We start from the raw sequence: 17453 nt of genomic DNA, 5'->3' as shown, positions 1-17453 counted from the left end.
TAAGCTCCGTTGCACACACAGAGGGCAACAGCAATGAACTGAATAACTATTGTAAAAGTCAATAATTACTAATAAATACCTGATGAATTTTAATATTTTTTAGTTTTTTTGCTCTTCTATGAGAAGTAATTGAACATTGGTTTGCAGACAAAAAAAACATTTGTATTTTTTTTGATCTGGGAAACCCAAAGTGCCATTTTTACACCATTTCAAGGAAAATAATCCCATGCGCAGACATCAGAGTACACATGCTCCCTCCCATGTAAACAATCTTTAAGAAAGAACAATGTGTTTGTATGATGTGAGGCGGTGAATCCTGTGTTGAATCCTCTGTGTCGACTCTACAGGGACCGCCGGATCATCGGAGAATTACATCACAACAAAAACATCACAGCGGTGATCACGCGGGCGCACAGTTGACTGTCGACACAGAGCTCAATGACTCGTCAGTGCCTTCTTCACATCTTTTCCCACTCCTCACATCTAACGTTTCCCATAATAACAAGGAAGGCCTCACACGCACACACACTTTTGAAGGCAAAAGCCTGTGGAGAATGAAGAGAAGTGAGAGGGCGGAGAAGAGACGGCGGGCTGGTGATGTGATGCAGAAGAACGAGAAGCAGGAGTTAGTCGAGGAGGACTTGGTGGGGAGTCTTGGACTAGAGGTGGCTGACCCCGAGGAGCCTGTGGTCTTGGACAGCGAGGATGAGGAGGAGGAGCGTGGATGTCCTCCCCTTATTGCTGCTTGTCGTAAAGGCATGAGTGAGGTAATGTGTGTGTTCATGTTGACGAGACAATGGTGTGTAATCACAGTTAAGCTTTTGTTGTTATATTATGAAGCATATCCAATATCAGTACATTCATTGTTTGCACCAAAATTCCTTCCTACAGGTGAGCTTGTTCGAGGGTTGAGCACTTTGGGTGGAAGGGTGGTGGGGAGCACGTGATTTGTATTTTTCCATTGTCTCACAAAGAGAGAGTGTTGATGTACACCTGAGGTCCATGTGACCAAGAGTAAGTGGGCGTCGGTGCGTCCTCTTGGGGGAGCAGTGTTCAAAACAACCATGACGGAGAGGACACTCCTCATGATGTGACGTCATCAACCGCTGAAGCAGAACTTTATTTTATTTATAAAAACAAACAAACACAGTAGTGCTGTACATGAATATAAGATAATGAACCATCTAAAGATGTTAAACACATAAAAGATATTTAAAAAACAGTCAATGAAGAGGCCTAAATGTTGTGGAGAGGTATCTCATTCCATACTTTATTATTAACGCTTAGAACACAGCATTTTGGCTGCTTTTTTCTAATTACTATGTTTAAACATACAGTATATACAGAGGGTATAAGAATGTCCAATATATGGGTCTTATATTTTTTTTCAGCACAACCTATAGGCAATCTGATAAAAAATAATTAATTTTTACCAACTATATTAACACACCTGAGCAAAAAGTACACAAAATGTTTAAAATCGGATGATTGAATTTGTGAAATTTGGAAATATGTCACAGTTCAAAGTTCACTTGGGTCGTTTTTATGAACAAAAAGAAAAGAAAAACTGTCTATTTTATGACTTCTGCACAACTATTGCTACTTTATATCAAAATGTGATATAAAAATGATATATGAATCATAACTTTGGCTCAACAGCAGACAAAAAAAACAACGCATTTTTTAAAGCCTGAATATGTGACCTAATAAACACACACACACACCCAGGATGTCCACATAAGGAGTTGTGTAATATTCCCACTGCAAATTACCATGGGTGCACCTGCGGCACGGATCCATGCCACGTGAGCACCAAGGGTTAAACGACTGGTGCACACAGTCATGTAGCACAGACACACTACAATGCTCATATGCTTATTGCTCAAAGCTGTCTTTGACTCAGTCTTTTCCATTTTCTCGTGGTGTTTTCAAAAGGTGGCGCATCGGCTGCTGAGCTCCGGGGCCGATGTGACTCTGTGCGACTGCAGCCAGGAGACGGCGCTGCACGTAAGCCGGCCTGAGCTCCAGGGAAAGATGCTTGGGTGGATGTCAAGGCCTCACCTGCCTCCTCAGGCCCAGCTGCTGCAGGCCTGCTGGCAGGGAGACATGCACACCTTACAACACCTGCTGGTAGAGCTCCCACACATGCACACACCCACTCTGTGTTTGGGGGTTTTCCCAGATGAGCTAAAGAGCAACAGCAATTTTCCTGTTAGAAATATACTACAGGGTATATTCTGAACGTTTATTAATAGCTCAGCAGCTCATGAATGCATTAATGGAGGAACTTGTTTTCTGTACACGTGGCAGAAACAAATACACACATGAAAACATTAATATTAACACAACTCAAAAACAAGACAGTGATGTAACAGACTGGATTGCAGGTAGACAATAAACTGACATGCATTCCTGTATCATACAGTCATACCAGCAATAATCCTATTGTGTGTCCTTGAGTGACTTTGTGTAACTGAAAACCTGATACAGCATGCTTTTTTGAGTCTAATTATCCAGCACAATTTGAATTAATCTGTCTTCATATTGGCAAACGACAGTTTTTTTTCTCTCTAAAAGTAAATTAGATTTCAAATTGTAAACCATTCTAAAAAATACCTACTGAAATACATGTGTATGCATACCTGCATTTAGTGTACTTCATTGCATTTGGTCTATTTAACCATTTTGTCTGAGAGTTTTCTTAGATTTTGACTTTGAAAACCAAATCACTGTAACTTGCTCTTATTAAATAAGAGCAATTATTTCTTTCTGAACACTATTAAACAAAAAAAAAAAAAAAAAGCCATTTTTGCAGGTTCATACAACTTTTAGAAATAAATTGCTGTATTTTGTGTCTGTCCACGCGTTTCAGGCCCAGGAAGAGGGTTTGGATGTGAACGTTCCAAACAGTGATGGTGTAACAGCTGTGATGCTCGCTGTCCGGGACATTGACCTGTTTCAGAGCTTGGTGACATCATTGCCCTGGGCTCACAGACCTGTTGAGGTGGTCAAGGCACTGCTAGGACTCTCTGCGTAAGCAAACATGCAAACAAGCAAACTTTTCCTTGGTCATGCCTCCAACTTCTGCCTACTGCTGATTGTGTGTATGACACAGCTAAACAGGAATCTAGTATATATATTATGTACAGTATGCAATAAAACATCTGTCTTTAAACTTCTTCAACAGCGATCTGCAGATGCGAGACCACAGTGGCTGCTCTGCACTCCACTATGCTGCAAGCATCAACAGTCCCATGAAGGAGGACATCATTCATTTGATGTTTGAAGACCTAAGTCACACAGGTACACATGCACACACACACACACACACACACACACAAATGGACATTTTTGTCCATTTTGAATTAAGAGGCCTGAGTGTTAACCTAACCATGACATAAACCTAATTCTAAGTTCAACCCTAAAACTAGGTCTAAACCCCAGAAAGAGCCCTTGAAAATGCCCCCACTTTCCCAAAATGTCCACATTTCCATTTGTATATATTTTTGTTTGTGTTTGAATAAATACACATAGTTAATGTGTATTTTATGTATTATGAGTGTATTATGTATGATGTATGTATTAAATATCGGACCTAAATTCCAACATCTTTCTGATTGTACTGCACATACTCGTGACCAATCATCGTTATAATCAGATTAGAATTATACCATAAACAAAACATTTTTAAGACTAAAATGGATATGTACTTCCTAGCGCCATTCACAAGCAACATGTTATTATAGTAACCATTCAAATAAAAGATAAAACCTGACAAAGTGAACATAACACTGTTTTATTACAGATTGGTTGACAATTACTTTCACAATGTGTAAAGGAAAATGTGCAAATTACAAGCATACATGTTGTTTTGTTCTGTTTTCTGTTACGTTCATGGCTGCTTCAACAGGAAGAAACTGTTTTGATTTCTCCTTGTTCAGGAGTCCACAAAAAGAAACAGTTTTACAATAGTACGTGTATTTCCATTCCTGTTCAGATGCTGACGCCGTGTCACCTGTGACCTCGTGCCAGGATTTGGCCTCAGACTTTGACGATTCTGACATAGAGCTGGACATTGAGAGCCTTCATCCTGACAGGTCGACAGCTGGTTCCCCTGCACACACACACACCCATCATCAGCGATTCCTACTGCACAGTGACACCGGGGTAAGTGATGAACATACAGCATACAGCATATGTTAATCTGTTATTCCTCTTCTAAGCAAAGGGGAGAGTATTCAGTTTATAATTTTACATTCTACATTTACAATAATAATTTAGTGACATGTAATGGTGAGACTGCACCCCTCTCTTTCTTAAGCATGGCAGGGAACTACGGTGGCCTTTGTGTACCAGAAAGGACACTCTCTCTTCTGTCTCCTCCTCCTACTTTGTTGGTTTATTTATCAGGTTTATGTTTATCATCCTTATATTCTTATCATATAAACGTTTGGGTTAACACTTTATATTAAGGTACACATATTCACATTAACTAGGTGCTTTACTAACATGCATATAAGTAGCATACTAGCCCTTTAATAGTAATTATTAATTAGTAAGCACCTAGTTAATGGTGACTGTGTGTACCTTAATATAAAGTGTTACCCACTTTTGTTCTAAAGCTGCAAAAAAGTGATGCACTCATACAAACATATTTATGGATCGTGCATTCAATTCCTGACAACAAGCCCTCCTAAATGTTACACACTGGGCCTTTAATTTAGTCTAATTCGCTTCAACAATTAGAATTAGAAAACTTAATTGGAATTATTTATTCTTGTAAGAAACACGCACACATGAATACTCCACAGAGTCTGACAAGTAGCTGTAATCACAGACAGACTATGAGTGGTCACCAGAAAACAAATATGTGGCAGCCGTAATTGGCTGTTAGTGTGTGTGTGTGTGTGTGTGTGTGTGTGTGTGTGTGTGGAGGAGGGGTGAGCTGTGTAGCTACCACTTAGATGCCATGCTCACTTACTGAAGCTGTTCTGACAGAAGGAGCAAATAAGCGGGGCAGCTGGTCAGCAGGATGGAAGCAGTGTGTTGTTCATTGTAACAAATAAATCACTTTATTTCAAGGATTCACTAAACGAAAAACTATTCAAATCTATCGAAAATATCTAACTGGGACACATGTAATTAACAAATGACCTACCTTTGTTTCTTCCAGGAAGTGCTGGAGTCTGCAGGGTGTCCATCTCTGTCTGAGCATCACAAAGACCTCAGCCATGGTAAGAACTCTCTCACCGGCCTCTGGAGATTAAAGTAGTTTTAATGTACTATAATGTGTATATGAATATGAGACTTTTTTGTCTTTGTGGGTTTATGAGAGGAAGACAATTTGTCCTAATTTGGAGAAAACACAACATGATAATAAATAAGCATCTTGAAAGGCCCTCTAACTAATTAAAAAGATAAAAGTTTAATTTTAACCAAAAGGTCAGCATCGTGCCAAATATGCTGTAAGCTCGATTTCCCCTCTTACAGGGAGAGCAGTGAGGGAGGCGTGACAGGATGGGAGGGGTCTCACATACAATACGACCTCTCAGCTGAGCTTGCCTGTGACTCTTACCTCAACCACAGCAGCATGGCCAACACTTAGAGAGGATAAAACAACGTGTCCGACAAGGAGGCACGGACATGTAGAGAAGAATACAGAGACACCCACAGACTTATGAACAAGCAGTCAGTCACAAAACAGGCACAGGGATTACATTATTCAGAATGGGAGCAGGGGAGACCACAAACAGGTAATGTCATCATTTTCTTCTATACACTGAGTATTAATTTGGCTTGTATATTTAAAAGACTAGAGTTTTCCTGTCAGGTGTGCTGTCATTCACTGGTTCATTGTAGTGTCAGGAAGTGGCTTTGAAATCTAGAAAGAACTCACATGAATAGTAATATTCTTCTTTGGCAGAAACTATGAAAGTGGCCCCACTCCGACCAAAAATATGCTATAATATCAGGTTTGTTTGTTTTAAATGTGAGACTGTGAGAATCCCCACAAATGATGCCTGGATAACAGCAAACTGATGTTTGATATTTGACATCATTTCATACGAGGTGGCATTTGTCAAGTGGCTCAAGCTGACAATAACAAAAAAATTACTTTTGGCATTTAGATTTAAATTAAATATTTAGATTTAATATTTAACAATTAGGTGTAAACAATTTAATATTATGTATAAGTTAACAAATATTGGTGTAAATGTAGAAAAACAAACACTGTTTGAAGCTAAATGTGGCAAAATAATGGGAATGCTGACCTCCCCACTTCTAGTATACATAACAGAGTTTCACATTAGTATGTAAACTGCCGACACTGACATACAATGGACTCAGGACTGTTGGGTGTAACTGTGTGGTCCCTGTGTTTGCAGATAAGGGAATCCCGCTCTGTTTCCAAAACGCCATGGAAACACTGAGAGACATCAGGCAAGCCTACCACGACTCAAAGAGGGAGAGCAGGTGGGCCTCTTTTTAAATGTATATAAGCTGTGAAGAACCACTGATGTCTTTGCTGATGATGATCTGCTTACACATCAACATCTGTTCATACGTAAACACAAACACACAGGCATATGTATACAGTTAACACTCCACCATGCCCAACACACACACACACACACACACACACACAGTCTCCTTGAGCTCGTCAACAACTGCCTCTAACAGCAACAGAAGAACAGTGTCCTCTCCGGTTACACGCGCAGAGTCGACGCAGGCACCTGTCGCTGTGTCCAGAGGACAACCTGTTCTACCCAAACAGGTTAGAAGCAGAGAGAGGCAGGAGGAGGAGGAGGGCAGGGGGTGTCTGGTGAATCAGTCCATTGTCCGACTCACCACAGAAACAAGTTCAAGCTCTTCCAGACGAATAAAGGACTTTCGGCTGGTTTCTAATTTCATAGTCACAATGTCCAGAGATAAGGTCAGATGAAAGGAAAAGGAAAGTGTTTTCCTCAAAGTTCAGTTCAGCACAAGGGGAAAAAAAGTCTCTATTAGTTTATTCATTATTAGTATCTCAATGATTAGATTGCGTTTTGCTCTCTTCTCTTCAGCAGAGCAGAGTTGTCTCTGCCGAGCCTGAACAGCAGCAGCGGCAGAGGCTGGGGCCGCGTGGATCCCGTCCCCTCGTGTGGTCTGCTCAACACGAGGACTCCCTGTATCCCAATACCACCTATACGCAGGTACGTGCTGCAGCTCGACACATTATTAATGGCATTTTGCATTTATTTAGAAAGACCCATCAATTGAACAGTTCCTTACCCTTGATTTTCACCATTTCATAAAAGGAGGACGAAGATGAATGTCTGTTACATTCAAACTATTGTCAACTGAGCGTCAGCTCCACACAATGCTCTCCATGTTTCTCATAGCAATGTTTTCCACTGTTCCAGGATTGGCAGCAACTGAAGCAAACTAAAAAAAGGTCTAAAGGAGAGTTGGATAAAGAGTTAATTAAATGAGATTCAACAATCCACTATTTGTTTGTCAATCCTGTCTATGCCGGCTTTAATACAAATGTTAAGTGCTTACAAAATACTAATTCCACACAGGCCGAGGACAAGAAGTGTGGTTGTTGCATCGCCTTCTTCCACCTGCCTGCTGTCTGTGGCTGAGTCCAGCCATCTGAGCCAGTCAGCCCCCAGCATCATGGAACCACTGCTGTGTTCCCACACCATGATGCAGGCCAGGGCACATATCCAGAGCCGTACGTATATACATAAACCCCAGACTGTCAATTAAATGTGACAGTGTTTTTTTCTACCTATGAATGTAGGATACATTTAACAAATCAAAGTATGTTATTTTGCTGATGATACTTTATTAATCTTCCATTTTGCAGGACTGGGTTCTCATGATCATGAACAAAAGGTTAGTTAAAGTAAAAGAAAGGTTTCACCTCTTTTTTTCTTGCCATTTTTATCCATTAAATCAATGTCCTTCTTCATCTCACAGGGGCCCATGCTGGTCCTGCCTCCCCGAACACCCAAGCAGTTGGCCCCACTGAACAGCAGGCCCAGAGACATTGCAGCTCACCCAGTGCTAACGCATCACGTTCCCCTGAAGCCCATCAGCCGCAGCCCCCTCTGCTCCAGGTCCCGGTTGAGGAGAGAGAGGCTGTCCCGTGGCAGCCAAAGAACCGGCCCTGTGACGACTGCTAAGGGTGGCAGTGAGGAGAGTGGCTCCAGCAGCAGCCAGAGCTCAATCGACCTGGAGGACGAGGAGCGAGAGATGCGGGAGATTGTCGACGACAGACCGTTGCAGCATTCAAAGGACATGAGCTCCACTCAGGCCGATATGGTGGAGGAGACACGGCAGCATTTCAATGTTCAGTCAAGGATCAGTCACATCCCGCCGATCCACAAATCAACACATAACCTGGATAAAGAGTCCTTCTTCTGCACTGAAAGAACGATAACCTCTCACTGTGAAGGCAAAACCGCCACTACAAATAATTCAAAAGTGCCTGTTAACAGCAATTCTTCTACAAAATCTAACGATGCAAAACAATGTGACTTTAGAAGCCATTTAAGAGACACTGTGAACAATGAAAGGAAAGGTTCCGATATAAATGAAATACAACAGACAGAAATGACGGAGTTGAATGCCAGCACTGCTGCAGGGAGAACTCAGCTCCTTACTGCGAGGGTAAATCTTCCACTGCTAAATGAGGATCTCATGGCAGATAAGAGAAAGTTAAAAGCCTCACACCCCAGTCACAATAGAAAGACGACAACCAGTGTGAACCAGAGTCAACCAAGGTCAAATGATCACACTAACCTCAAAATTCAAGCACATGAAGGACAAAGTACTGTCAGTCGGACTAAGTCTAAAACCAATCTGAAGTGCTCCTTTCTATCAAAGAAAAGCACTGAACTAATTGTTAAAGGAGAGGCCACAGTCAAAGTAAAATCCAAGTCTGGAAAGGGTGCTCATCGTAGCACTGACACCTACTCGCTACGAAGGACAGGTGATCATCCACAAAGCAAAAGAGCAAATTCAAACAAGTCAAACAGCAGCAAAGCTCAACTCCTCGTGAGGGACATGAAGAGCGCTCAGCAGCTGAAGAGACTCTGTGTAGCAGGGACACAAAGGTCCAAGTCCGCTGTAGACTTCCTCACCTACAGTGACATGTTTCAGCAGATACAGAGTGGGGATGGAGGGCCGGCCATTTATGAGATGTTTGCCGGTCCTATCTATGAGAACCTCAGGGTTTCCAGCTCCTGTGAAAAAACAAAGGACAGACAGGTGCAGTCTGCGCCCTCTCGGTCCTACAAAACCAAACATAGACCATTGAAACAACCGCAGTGTAAGTTGAGGAGAACCCCAGGAGAGATGATGGTGGTCTCGACTAAAAGCAAAACCAGACTCGCATCTGCCAGAGCCAAAACTCAACTCACATATTTATCAAAGAAAAATCATGCACATAAGCCGGAGGCTGAGTTAGTTTTCTCTAAGAATGAGGAGATTTGTCACAAAAGTGCTCAAGAAAAGGCTGTAGATGATCATCTGTCCACCATAGCAGAGGCTCTTTCACAATATGGATCTGAAGACAAAACACTGACTGCACAAACAGCTTCACGGCATATGCCCCTGAATATGCAAGACATTATTACAACCCCAGGAAACCAAAGCAGACCGCTTCCTGAGCCGGTGTTACCTCAAAGCTACCAGCTCAGGACCAACACATGGTCATTTTCTAGCAACAGCAGCAGCCACGCCACCATGTCACCAATATACCAGAAGTTTCTAGATGAAGTGGGAGATGGTCCACTCACAGATGACCTGCTGCAGTGTCTGGCTGAGGAGCTGATCTCACTGGAAGAGAGGGACGCGTCCGTCGGCTCCAGTCCAGAAAACCCGGAACCGAGCAAGGAGGAGTCCGAGAGGGAAAACACTGTAACTACAAAAAATACATTTCCGGAGGTAAACTTTTTGTTTAATGTGATCATTTTATTGTGTATTTCATGTGGTTTGTGTGTCTTTTTTTTAACATACAAAGCATATTTAACCTAAGATAAGTATATAAAATAGCAGATCTATAAAAGGGATCTGAGTCTGTGTCTTTTGTTTGTCTGTTCTCGCTGGTGTTGAGACAGGATGTTAGTGGGTTTTTGTTGTTGTACAAATGCACTGCAAATTCATGTTTATTAGTTGACGATCCATGTGTACCCTGCTTGTGTACTCATTGCTAAATGACGTTTTCGCAAACATTTCTGGATTCCAGGTTGTCTCAACAGATAGTGTAGCTCTGCCTGGCTCTGCAGTGGCTTTAGAGGACACCATCACATGGACAAAGGGTGAAGTGCTCGGCAGGGGAGCCTATGGAACAGTGAGTGTGTGGTGCTTCACAGACTTTAAGGGTCATATCTGTTTGATTAAGGCCAGGACTATGAAGTAATCATAGACAAATGGCCTAATCAGCGAGATGTTTACTCAACACTAGCTAATACTGCTGATTTGTTATCAGGTGTACTGTGGTCTGACCAGCCAGGGCCAGCTGGTTGCTGTCAAGCAGGTCAGTCTAGACGCGTCTGACCATGAAGCTGCAAAGAGGGAGTATGGTCGTCTGCAGGGGGAGGTGGAGCTGCTGAAAACCCTCAGACACATCAACATTGTGGGCTTCCTGGGAACTTCTCTATACCAGCATGTGGTTTCCATCCTCATGGAGTACATCCCTGGGGGATCCATCGCCAGCATCCTTCACAGGTAAGGTTCAATTGATATGATTTACCACTTGGCTACCCTTCAAAAACCTAGTTGTAATGTATTTGATTACATCAGAGCAGGACAACAGGACTTTCAATAAAAAGTAATCATTGACGGCCTCTGTAAATATTTTTTTACTGCTCCTCAGATTTGGTCCTTTGCCAGAACGAGTCCTGGCTCTGTACACACAGCAGATACTGGAAGGGGTGGCCTACCTTCACGTGAACAGGGTTATTCATCGTGACTTGAAGGGAAACAATGTCATGCTGATGCCCACTGGTGTCATCAAGCTCATAGACTTTGGGTGTGCGCGGCGTCTCAGCTGCCTGAACCACACCGCAAGTAGCAGTGGAGACCTGCTGAAGTCTGTGCATGGCACACCTTACTGGATGGCACCAGAGGTAGATATAGAGCTCTTTTGGGTGCCTCTTGTCTCTCAGGATGACTCCGTTTAGAAATGACCGAACGTCAACTTGTCCTCCGGCGTTTAAATTATAGTTTAAAACCATTTCGACCTTCTTCTCTCAATCTCCAAGGTCATCAATGATACAGGATACGGAAGTAAGTCAGATATATGGAGTATAGGTTGTACAGTGTTTGAGATGGCCACAGGGAAACCACCACTGGCACACATGGACAAGATGGCTGCGTTGTTCTACATTGGCGCTCAAAGGGGGTCGATGCCCTTCTTACCGGACGGATTCTCGGACAACGCCAAAGATTTTGTACAAATCTGCTTCACAAGGTGAGACAACGGGTCTATTGTTGGTTAATGGGAGGGATATGTATATTTTTGGAGATCACTTAACCTTTAAAACTATGCCTATTGCCTGTAGTATATTCCCTCATGTTCACTTGTCTTCTTTCAAACTCCAGCGACCAGAGACTACGGCCATCTGCAGATCAGCTCCTTAAGCATTTGTTCATCCCCATAAGTAAGACTGGAGCGAGTGCTCGCACAACACACACAAACAAATGCTGTGGTCACCAAAAGGGACATTGTTGTTAACTTGTACTGACACTAAATTATTTTTCAGTTGATGGGACATTTAATGATTTAATATAGATTGTAGAAACAAAGTATTCTTTTGTGACCCTTTAAGTGCCTACACCATGGATCACTATGTACCAGCTGAGGAAAACATTTGTACATTATTTTACTGAATTGTAACAACACAAGCAGCAATTTTTTATTATTATTTCACTTAGTATATTAATAAAATCTGTGAATTGTAAGATAGATCTCATGCTTTTTGATAGACTTTGTTTTTTTTATACAGCAATAAGAAATGTGCCAATCGTACATCAATACAATGCAACCCGTTCTGATTCTCATTAAATCTTGTTTACCACCACTTCCTGTTAGCTTTCCTTTGATAAGTTAACGAGCAATCTGTATTTACTATAAGCTAATGTTCACACACCTCTTTATAAAATCCACAAAATAGTTTCTGATCGTGTGTGTGTGTGTGTGTGTGTAACAAAATAACAACATCAACCAGATTGTATACTGTGTCAGGATGACAGCAACTTTTATTTGCAACACTGAAAGGAAAAATAAAATGTAAAGAGTGTCCAACTGTACAATTCCTAATGAGGGTACAAACACTCCAGCCTCAGTCTTAGTATGTATGTTGATCTATACTTGCATTATCCTGTGTTATGTTGAGATAAATGAGTATCCGAGTCGGAAATAGAGGTAACTGGGTCGACACTTAATATAGTGCTTAATGTATAAAACAGATTTTCAGGCCTGTCCTGACAGATACATTGCTGTAAATAGAAGCCTAAATGATTGGCTGAAGACACCTGCAAAGAAAAGCACCATCCACACTTAAAGGTGCTTGAGTTTTGGTGTTTTTGCATGTGGCCAAATAGTCAGTGTGTTCATAGCTGTTGCTGGAATGGAAATAATCAACAAGTGTTTGTTTTTCCCCTCCTCAATCGTCGTAAATGGCAGACTGAATAATACATGTATCCCTCATATGGGATGACATCTAAAGGGCTACAGCTTCACGTCATGAAATTAAGTCTGGTGCACTTCAAAATAAAAAGATTATGTAAACTTTAATGGCAAACTACTGTTGTACTTTTTTTTTCTTTTCTTTTTTTAGGCAAAACCTTTGGCATCCATCTTGCGGTCTAATTAAAAGGTCCAAAAAAATAATTTTTTGGTACAAATAGCATCACTCAAATGTGATGTAGCAGTGTGTTTAATGTGCCCGTGTTGGCGAGTGCAACTGATATTTCCTGTGACGGAAAAGCACAGTGCAGCACCCTCTGCAGGAAGGCTATAAGAAGTACACACACACACACACACTACTGGAATGCTGGAATCATTCACACTGATGCCCAAACAGTAGATCAACAAAATAAGTCTTTTATAGGTATCATAATATTCTTGTTATACTTACAAGCAGCTCCAAACCTGAGTAGTCACGGTATAGATTAATTTTTTTTTTCATTAAACATACAAAAAACGTATGTACATTTATCTCCCACTTCCTGTAAACAGTAAGTGCTCTCCTCTTCTATATCCCTTTGAAGATTGAAACATGCAAATCATACGCACAGTCCTTAACTAGAAAAAGAAATCAAGACAAGAAAGTAATTAAGGAGATGAATTTTACACCTAAAAAAAATATATGCATCCATCAATAGTACTAAATGGAATGCCAGCAAACAAAACTTGAAATCATCTCCAGTTGGCCACTGGCTTCCTTCCATACAACTGCAGAAAATTGATTCATTTAAATTACTTACAGTACTTGCAATACTTTAGTTTTCCCATATGGGGTTCTCCTGATGGAAACCCTCACATTCACACATTGCACATTCCTAGACCCATTTGAGGAGGAAAGATAACCAAGCAGCAATTTAACACACTAACAGAAAAACAGGACCGAGCATCACAGCTCAGAGATGTGTCAGTCGGGAAGCATAATTATTTGTTTTTTTCATAAATGCTGTTTTTGGAGAGATGTTTTCTGCCTTGCAATAAAGGCTTCATCATTAGATTAAGTTGTTTTTCTAGGGCACTTGAAAAGAAGGTGGGGTGTAGTTCTCAAAGTCTCAACTGTGGGTAGTTTGAAGCCATAGCCGCAGAGTGGTGGACTCAGTGTCTCTGCTCACCCACTTCATGTGGCGATTCACTAGGAGGGTACTGCTGAGAGGTCCGCAGCCCACCTGGGTGTGACAGGAGGGGAGGAGAAGAAACAAGAATAAAGAGAAGGAGGACAGAGGGAGGGAGATTAGCCAAAGAGCTGCAAGCCAGATGAGATACACTGCAGAACAGGAGAGGAGCAAGGGGGAAACGAGGAGGAAGAAAGAGACGAAATACCTGCAGCACCAGTGCCACCCTTGGAGGTTTTGCTCACTTTGGAGCAGGTAGTTGAGGATGAGGGAGGGTGGTGGTTGTGGCTGACCTCCGGGTATTGCCTCTTGCGCGATGTGGATGAAGACAAAGAGGTGGATCCAGGATGAGCATGCATCGAACCCTCCATACTGACCAATCCTGGGGTGCCCCGTAGAAGGCCTCCCCCTCCACCTTGGCTCTCTGGGCCACCTCGCCCATTGCCACTGTGTGTGTGAGGATGAGTGTGCTTGTGGTGGCGATGGAGGTGGTGTTCCACTCCTCGGTGTTTCTCTTTACCGACAAGCAAGCTTGAACTTTTACTCTTGCTGTTGTTGGTCGCCGCCATGCCTTCATCCGATGAGCTGTGGCACTCCGATGATGAAACCTTTATCTTCATCTTAAGCTCGTCTTTGCCGAGTTGCCCGCCTTTGTCCAGCTGTGAGCCCCCAGGCAAAGCCAGACGCAGTTTAGGCATGCTTTTGTCCCGTTTGTCACTGTGATGACATCTGTCTTGCACTAAACTTGAGGAAGGGACTTTAATTTTCACTGGGGACACAGTAGTGGTGCCAGCCCCACCAAAGGACAGTTGGTTGGGCTGCAAATGTTTTCTATGGTCTGCGTGGCTCACTGAGGATGGTGCATAGGTAGAAGAGGAAGACATTTCTCCCCTCACGTCACAGTCCAATGCTCCTCCGTGCTGTTCCTGACGGCGTTTCTGCCCTGAGACAGACATTTCAATAGCATGTTTCTCTCTGTATTTGTCCAGTGACAGCCTCTGAGCAGGTGATGGCTGAGCTGATGGGGGGTATGCAGACTGAGGTGGTGGTTGATTCTTACTCATTCCAGCTCCCTTCAGTTCCTGTTTGATAGGGTTGAAGTCTACTATTTTCTCAGTCTTGAATGTGGGTGGATTTTGAAGCAAAGAGGAGGTGGAGGTCTGCAAAGACAGTGCGTGATCTAGCGGGATGTTGAGGGGTTCCTGTTTTATACAGGTGGAAAGGTACCCTGCTTGGCTCTGCTTGCCCAGGGGCCATTCACTGTGGCTAGCAGGATTGTATATGCCAGCCATGGTGTCCAGAGTCAGGGCTGCATCTCTGGACTGGCCAGGCATGGACATGGTGAAGGTGGTGCCAGTTTTAGAAAAACATGAGTTGGAGGAAACTCCAGGAAGTATGGAATCATGTTGGTCTTGGAGAATGGAAGGCCCAGGGAAAGAGTTGTCCATCAGCTGGCTGCCGTCAGTCTTAGGCTTTTTGGCAGCTTGCGTTGCCTAGGAGGGCAGAGAGAGATTTGATTGTTTCAATGTGTTTTAGCCATTTTCAGAACTGCATTTAGGAACTTTGTCAAGGCTGGTTTAAAAAAAAAAAAATTAAATGTACAAAAATGTGTTGTACCCTCCAGTTGCGTATCCGCTTTAACCGGCTGGGGGTCTTCTCCAAAATCTGCAGAAACTCATGGGTCAACTCTGGAAGTACAAGACATGAACACTGTTATTGAACACGTATGATGCCACAAACTTAACACTTGCAAGACTTGCAAATATTAGGAAAATGTACTATGCCAATTTGAGGTACACACAGTATTAGATGCTGCTGCAAGTTACATTTATTAGCTGTAATAAATCAGGGAAGTAAAACATGTATTCCATCTCACCATCAAGCAGCTCAAGGGTGACCGAGGTGTCCACATACTCCCACCAGTGTTTCCCATCAGTGGAAACTGGGATCTCCCAGTTGGACCATTTGCATGCCAGATGGATGCAAACACAAGAGATGACCGTGGGCTTGTGCTGGAGGCAGAAGGTTGTAAGGTGTAGACTGCATAGTGTGTGAGTGAATGTGTGAGTGATGAGTGTGTGTAATTTATGCGAGTATATGAATGGAAGTGAATTAGTTGAGGCCAGGTGAGGTCACAATTGGTCCCATATGTGGAGAAAAGAGAAAAAAACACAAGAAGGAGCAGACAGGTTTAATTTACTGGTGGCACTGGTTGCAAAAGGCCATAATTTGATCGTGTTACATTAGACTTGGTCCTATAATGTAACATCACTATAGGCATAACAATACAAGTTGCATTTATGTAAAGTGGCAGGATATAATTATTGGTGTACATGGAAAATAACTGGAATTTATTGCAAGACATCAACTTGTTTCAAGGAACTAAGCTGGTTTAATCATGAGGGAAGTGAGTTAGATGTAGTCTGCCCACTGTGAAATGGACTGAGCCTTGAGGCCACCCATGACATGTGGTCATGGGTGGTTGCTCCTATAAACCTGAGAGTTTCTGTCTTTGGACTGTGTTAAAAAGGATACAAATCTCATCAATTACAAATTTACTGCAGCAACTTCATCAGTTCTGCTAAGTTAGGGATACACATGTGAGCTATAAGGCATATAGAGCATAACTGGCCACTCCTATCACATCTGACATTATGAAAAACAGGTCAGGGGTTACTATTAAAATAATGAGTCCTAAAATCTAGACTAGCTGCTACTTAAACGTTTTAAAAATTACTAAGGCTTTGCTTCTTTATTATCAAGGTGGAAACAATCTCACAAATAAATAGAAGATCAGTTATTTAACATTAGAACTTGTGTTTTTTTTTTTTTATAGTTAAACATTGCCACAGCATCATAAAAGACTTTCAACTGCTTCATGTGATACATAGCTTCAATAGTATGAGCATCAAAATCACGGGGCAGCATTTTAAATCAATTTGGTAGAAGCTGAATGCAACCTTGTGCAATGTTTGGAGTCTGCAGTTCAGCTCTTCATGACTGTTTTTAACACTGAGAACAATATGTAGGTTTTCAAACAGGTTTCACTCTTCAAGTGAAAGTGCTATGTTAAATACATTAATGCAAATACTGCCTGCTTTGAGCAAACCCTTTAAGGACCGCTTTTTCCACTAAGACACATGTCAATAAATACATTTTGTCATCAATTTAGAAGACGCTTAAAGGCTTTTTTATAGGTCCTTAAAGGGGCATGTATAAGCTTTACTCAACACATCTAAAACATTTACTACATGTAGAAAAGAGTGTTCTAGAGCAAGAAGGAAGACAAGTGTGTATCCTGCAAAAGTTAAAAATATCTGGAGATTATACATTTTCAAATAATTGAAAAAAGAAAAAAAATGTATAAAATTAATTTGTGGTACTTACCGGAAGGACCTCTATGAGAAATGTTTACATCGTGAAATCTTTAGCTGCTATTCAGGCTACCAAAGTGTCTTTCTCTTTTAGATTTATGCACTTTTTCGCAACCGAACAAACATGTGGGTTTCAAGCGCACCACTACACTTCACATCTTGCATTCAACCCATCTGTGCCAACACATGGTCCCTTGTACAATACACCGCACTGCGACTGGGGCCGGT

At 42.0% G+C, this 17453-nt stretch overlaps 2 protein-coding genes across 5 annotated transcripts; one reads left to right on the top strand and one right to left on the bottom strand.

Annotated features, from left to right (window-relative positions):
- The first annotated feature begins 351 nt into the window (after positions 1–351).
- On the top strand, positions 352–12194 carry map3k19 (mitogen-activated protein kinase kinase kinase 19). 3 transcript variants are annotated; one of them, XM_058622844.1, is made up of 16 exons: positions 352–767; positions 1936–2130; positions 2873–3033; positions 3188–3303; positions 3998–4167; positions 5174–5234; positions 6387–6474; positions 7068–7193; positions 7563–7717; positions 7853–7881; positions 7966–9936; positions 10238–10342; positions 10481–10719; positions 10868–11120; positions 11256–11464; positions 11596–12194. In XM_058622844.1, the coding sequence occupies exons 1-16, from the start codon at positions 555–557 to the stop codon at positions 11726–11728; spliced, it is 4224 nt and encodes a 1407-aa protein (XP_058478827.1). In that variant the 5' UTR covers positions 352–554; the 3' UTR covers positions 11729–12194. The 3 variants fall into 3 exon arrangements, with proteins under 3 accessions (XP_058478827.1, XP_058478826.1, XP_058478828.1); XM_058622843.1 differs by having other exon boundaries at positions 7065–7193; XM_058622845.1 differs by lacking the exons at positions 352–767; positions 1936–2130; positions 2873–3033; ... (1 more) ...; positions 3998–4167; positions 5174–5234 and adding an exon at positions 5527–5753 and having other exon boundaries at positions 7065–7193.
- A 28-nt stretch (positions 12195–12222) lies between these two features.
- LOC131455297 (cyclin-T2-like) lies at positions 12223–17379 on the bottom strand. Of its 2 annotated transcripts, XM_058622846.1 has the most exons (4): positions 17239–17379; positions 15728–15891; positions 15469–15539; positions 12223–15344 (listed from the first exon to the last, which is right to left on the bottom strand). In XM_058622846.1, exon 4 carries the CDS (start codon positions 15297–15299, stop codon positions 13971–13973), a length of 1329 nt encoding a protein of 442 aa, XP_058478829.1. In that variant the 5' UTR covers positions 15300–15344; positions 15469–15539; positions 15728–15891; positions 17239–17379; the 3' UTR covers positions 12223–13970. The 2 variants fall into 2 exon arrangements, with proteins under 2 accessions (XP_058478829.1, XP_058478830.1); XM_058622847.1 differs by lacking the exon at positions 17239–17379 and having other exon boundaries at positions 15728–17232.
- Positions 17380–17453: the final 74 nt, after the last annotated feature.

Source organism: Solea solea, chromosome 2, assembly GCF_958295425.1.
Source record: "Solea solea chromosome 2, fSolSol10.1, whole genome shotgun sequence".
NCBI lineage: Eukaryota > Metazoa > Chordata > Actinopteri > Pleuronectiformes > Soleidae > Solea > Solea solea.
This window is presented reverse-complemented; position numbering and strand designations above follow the sequence as displayed.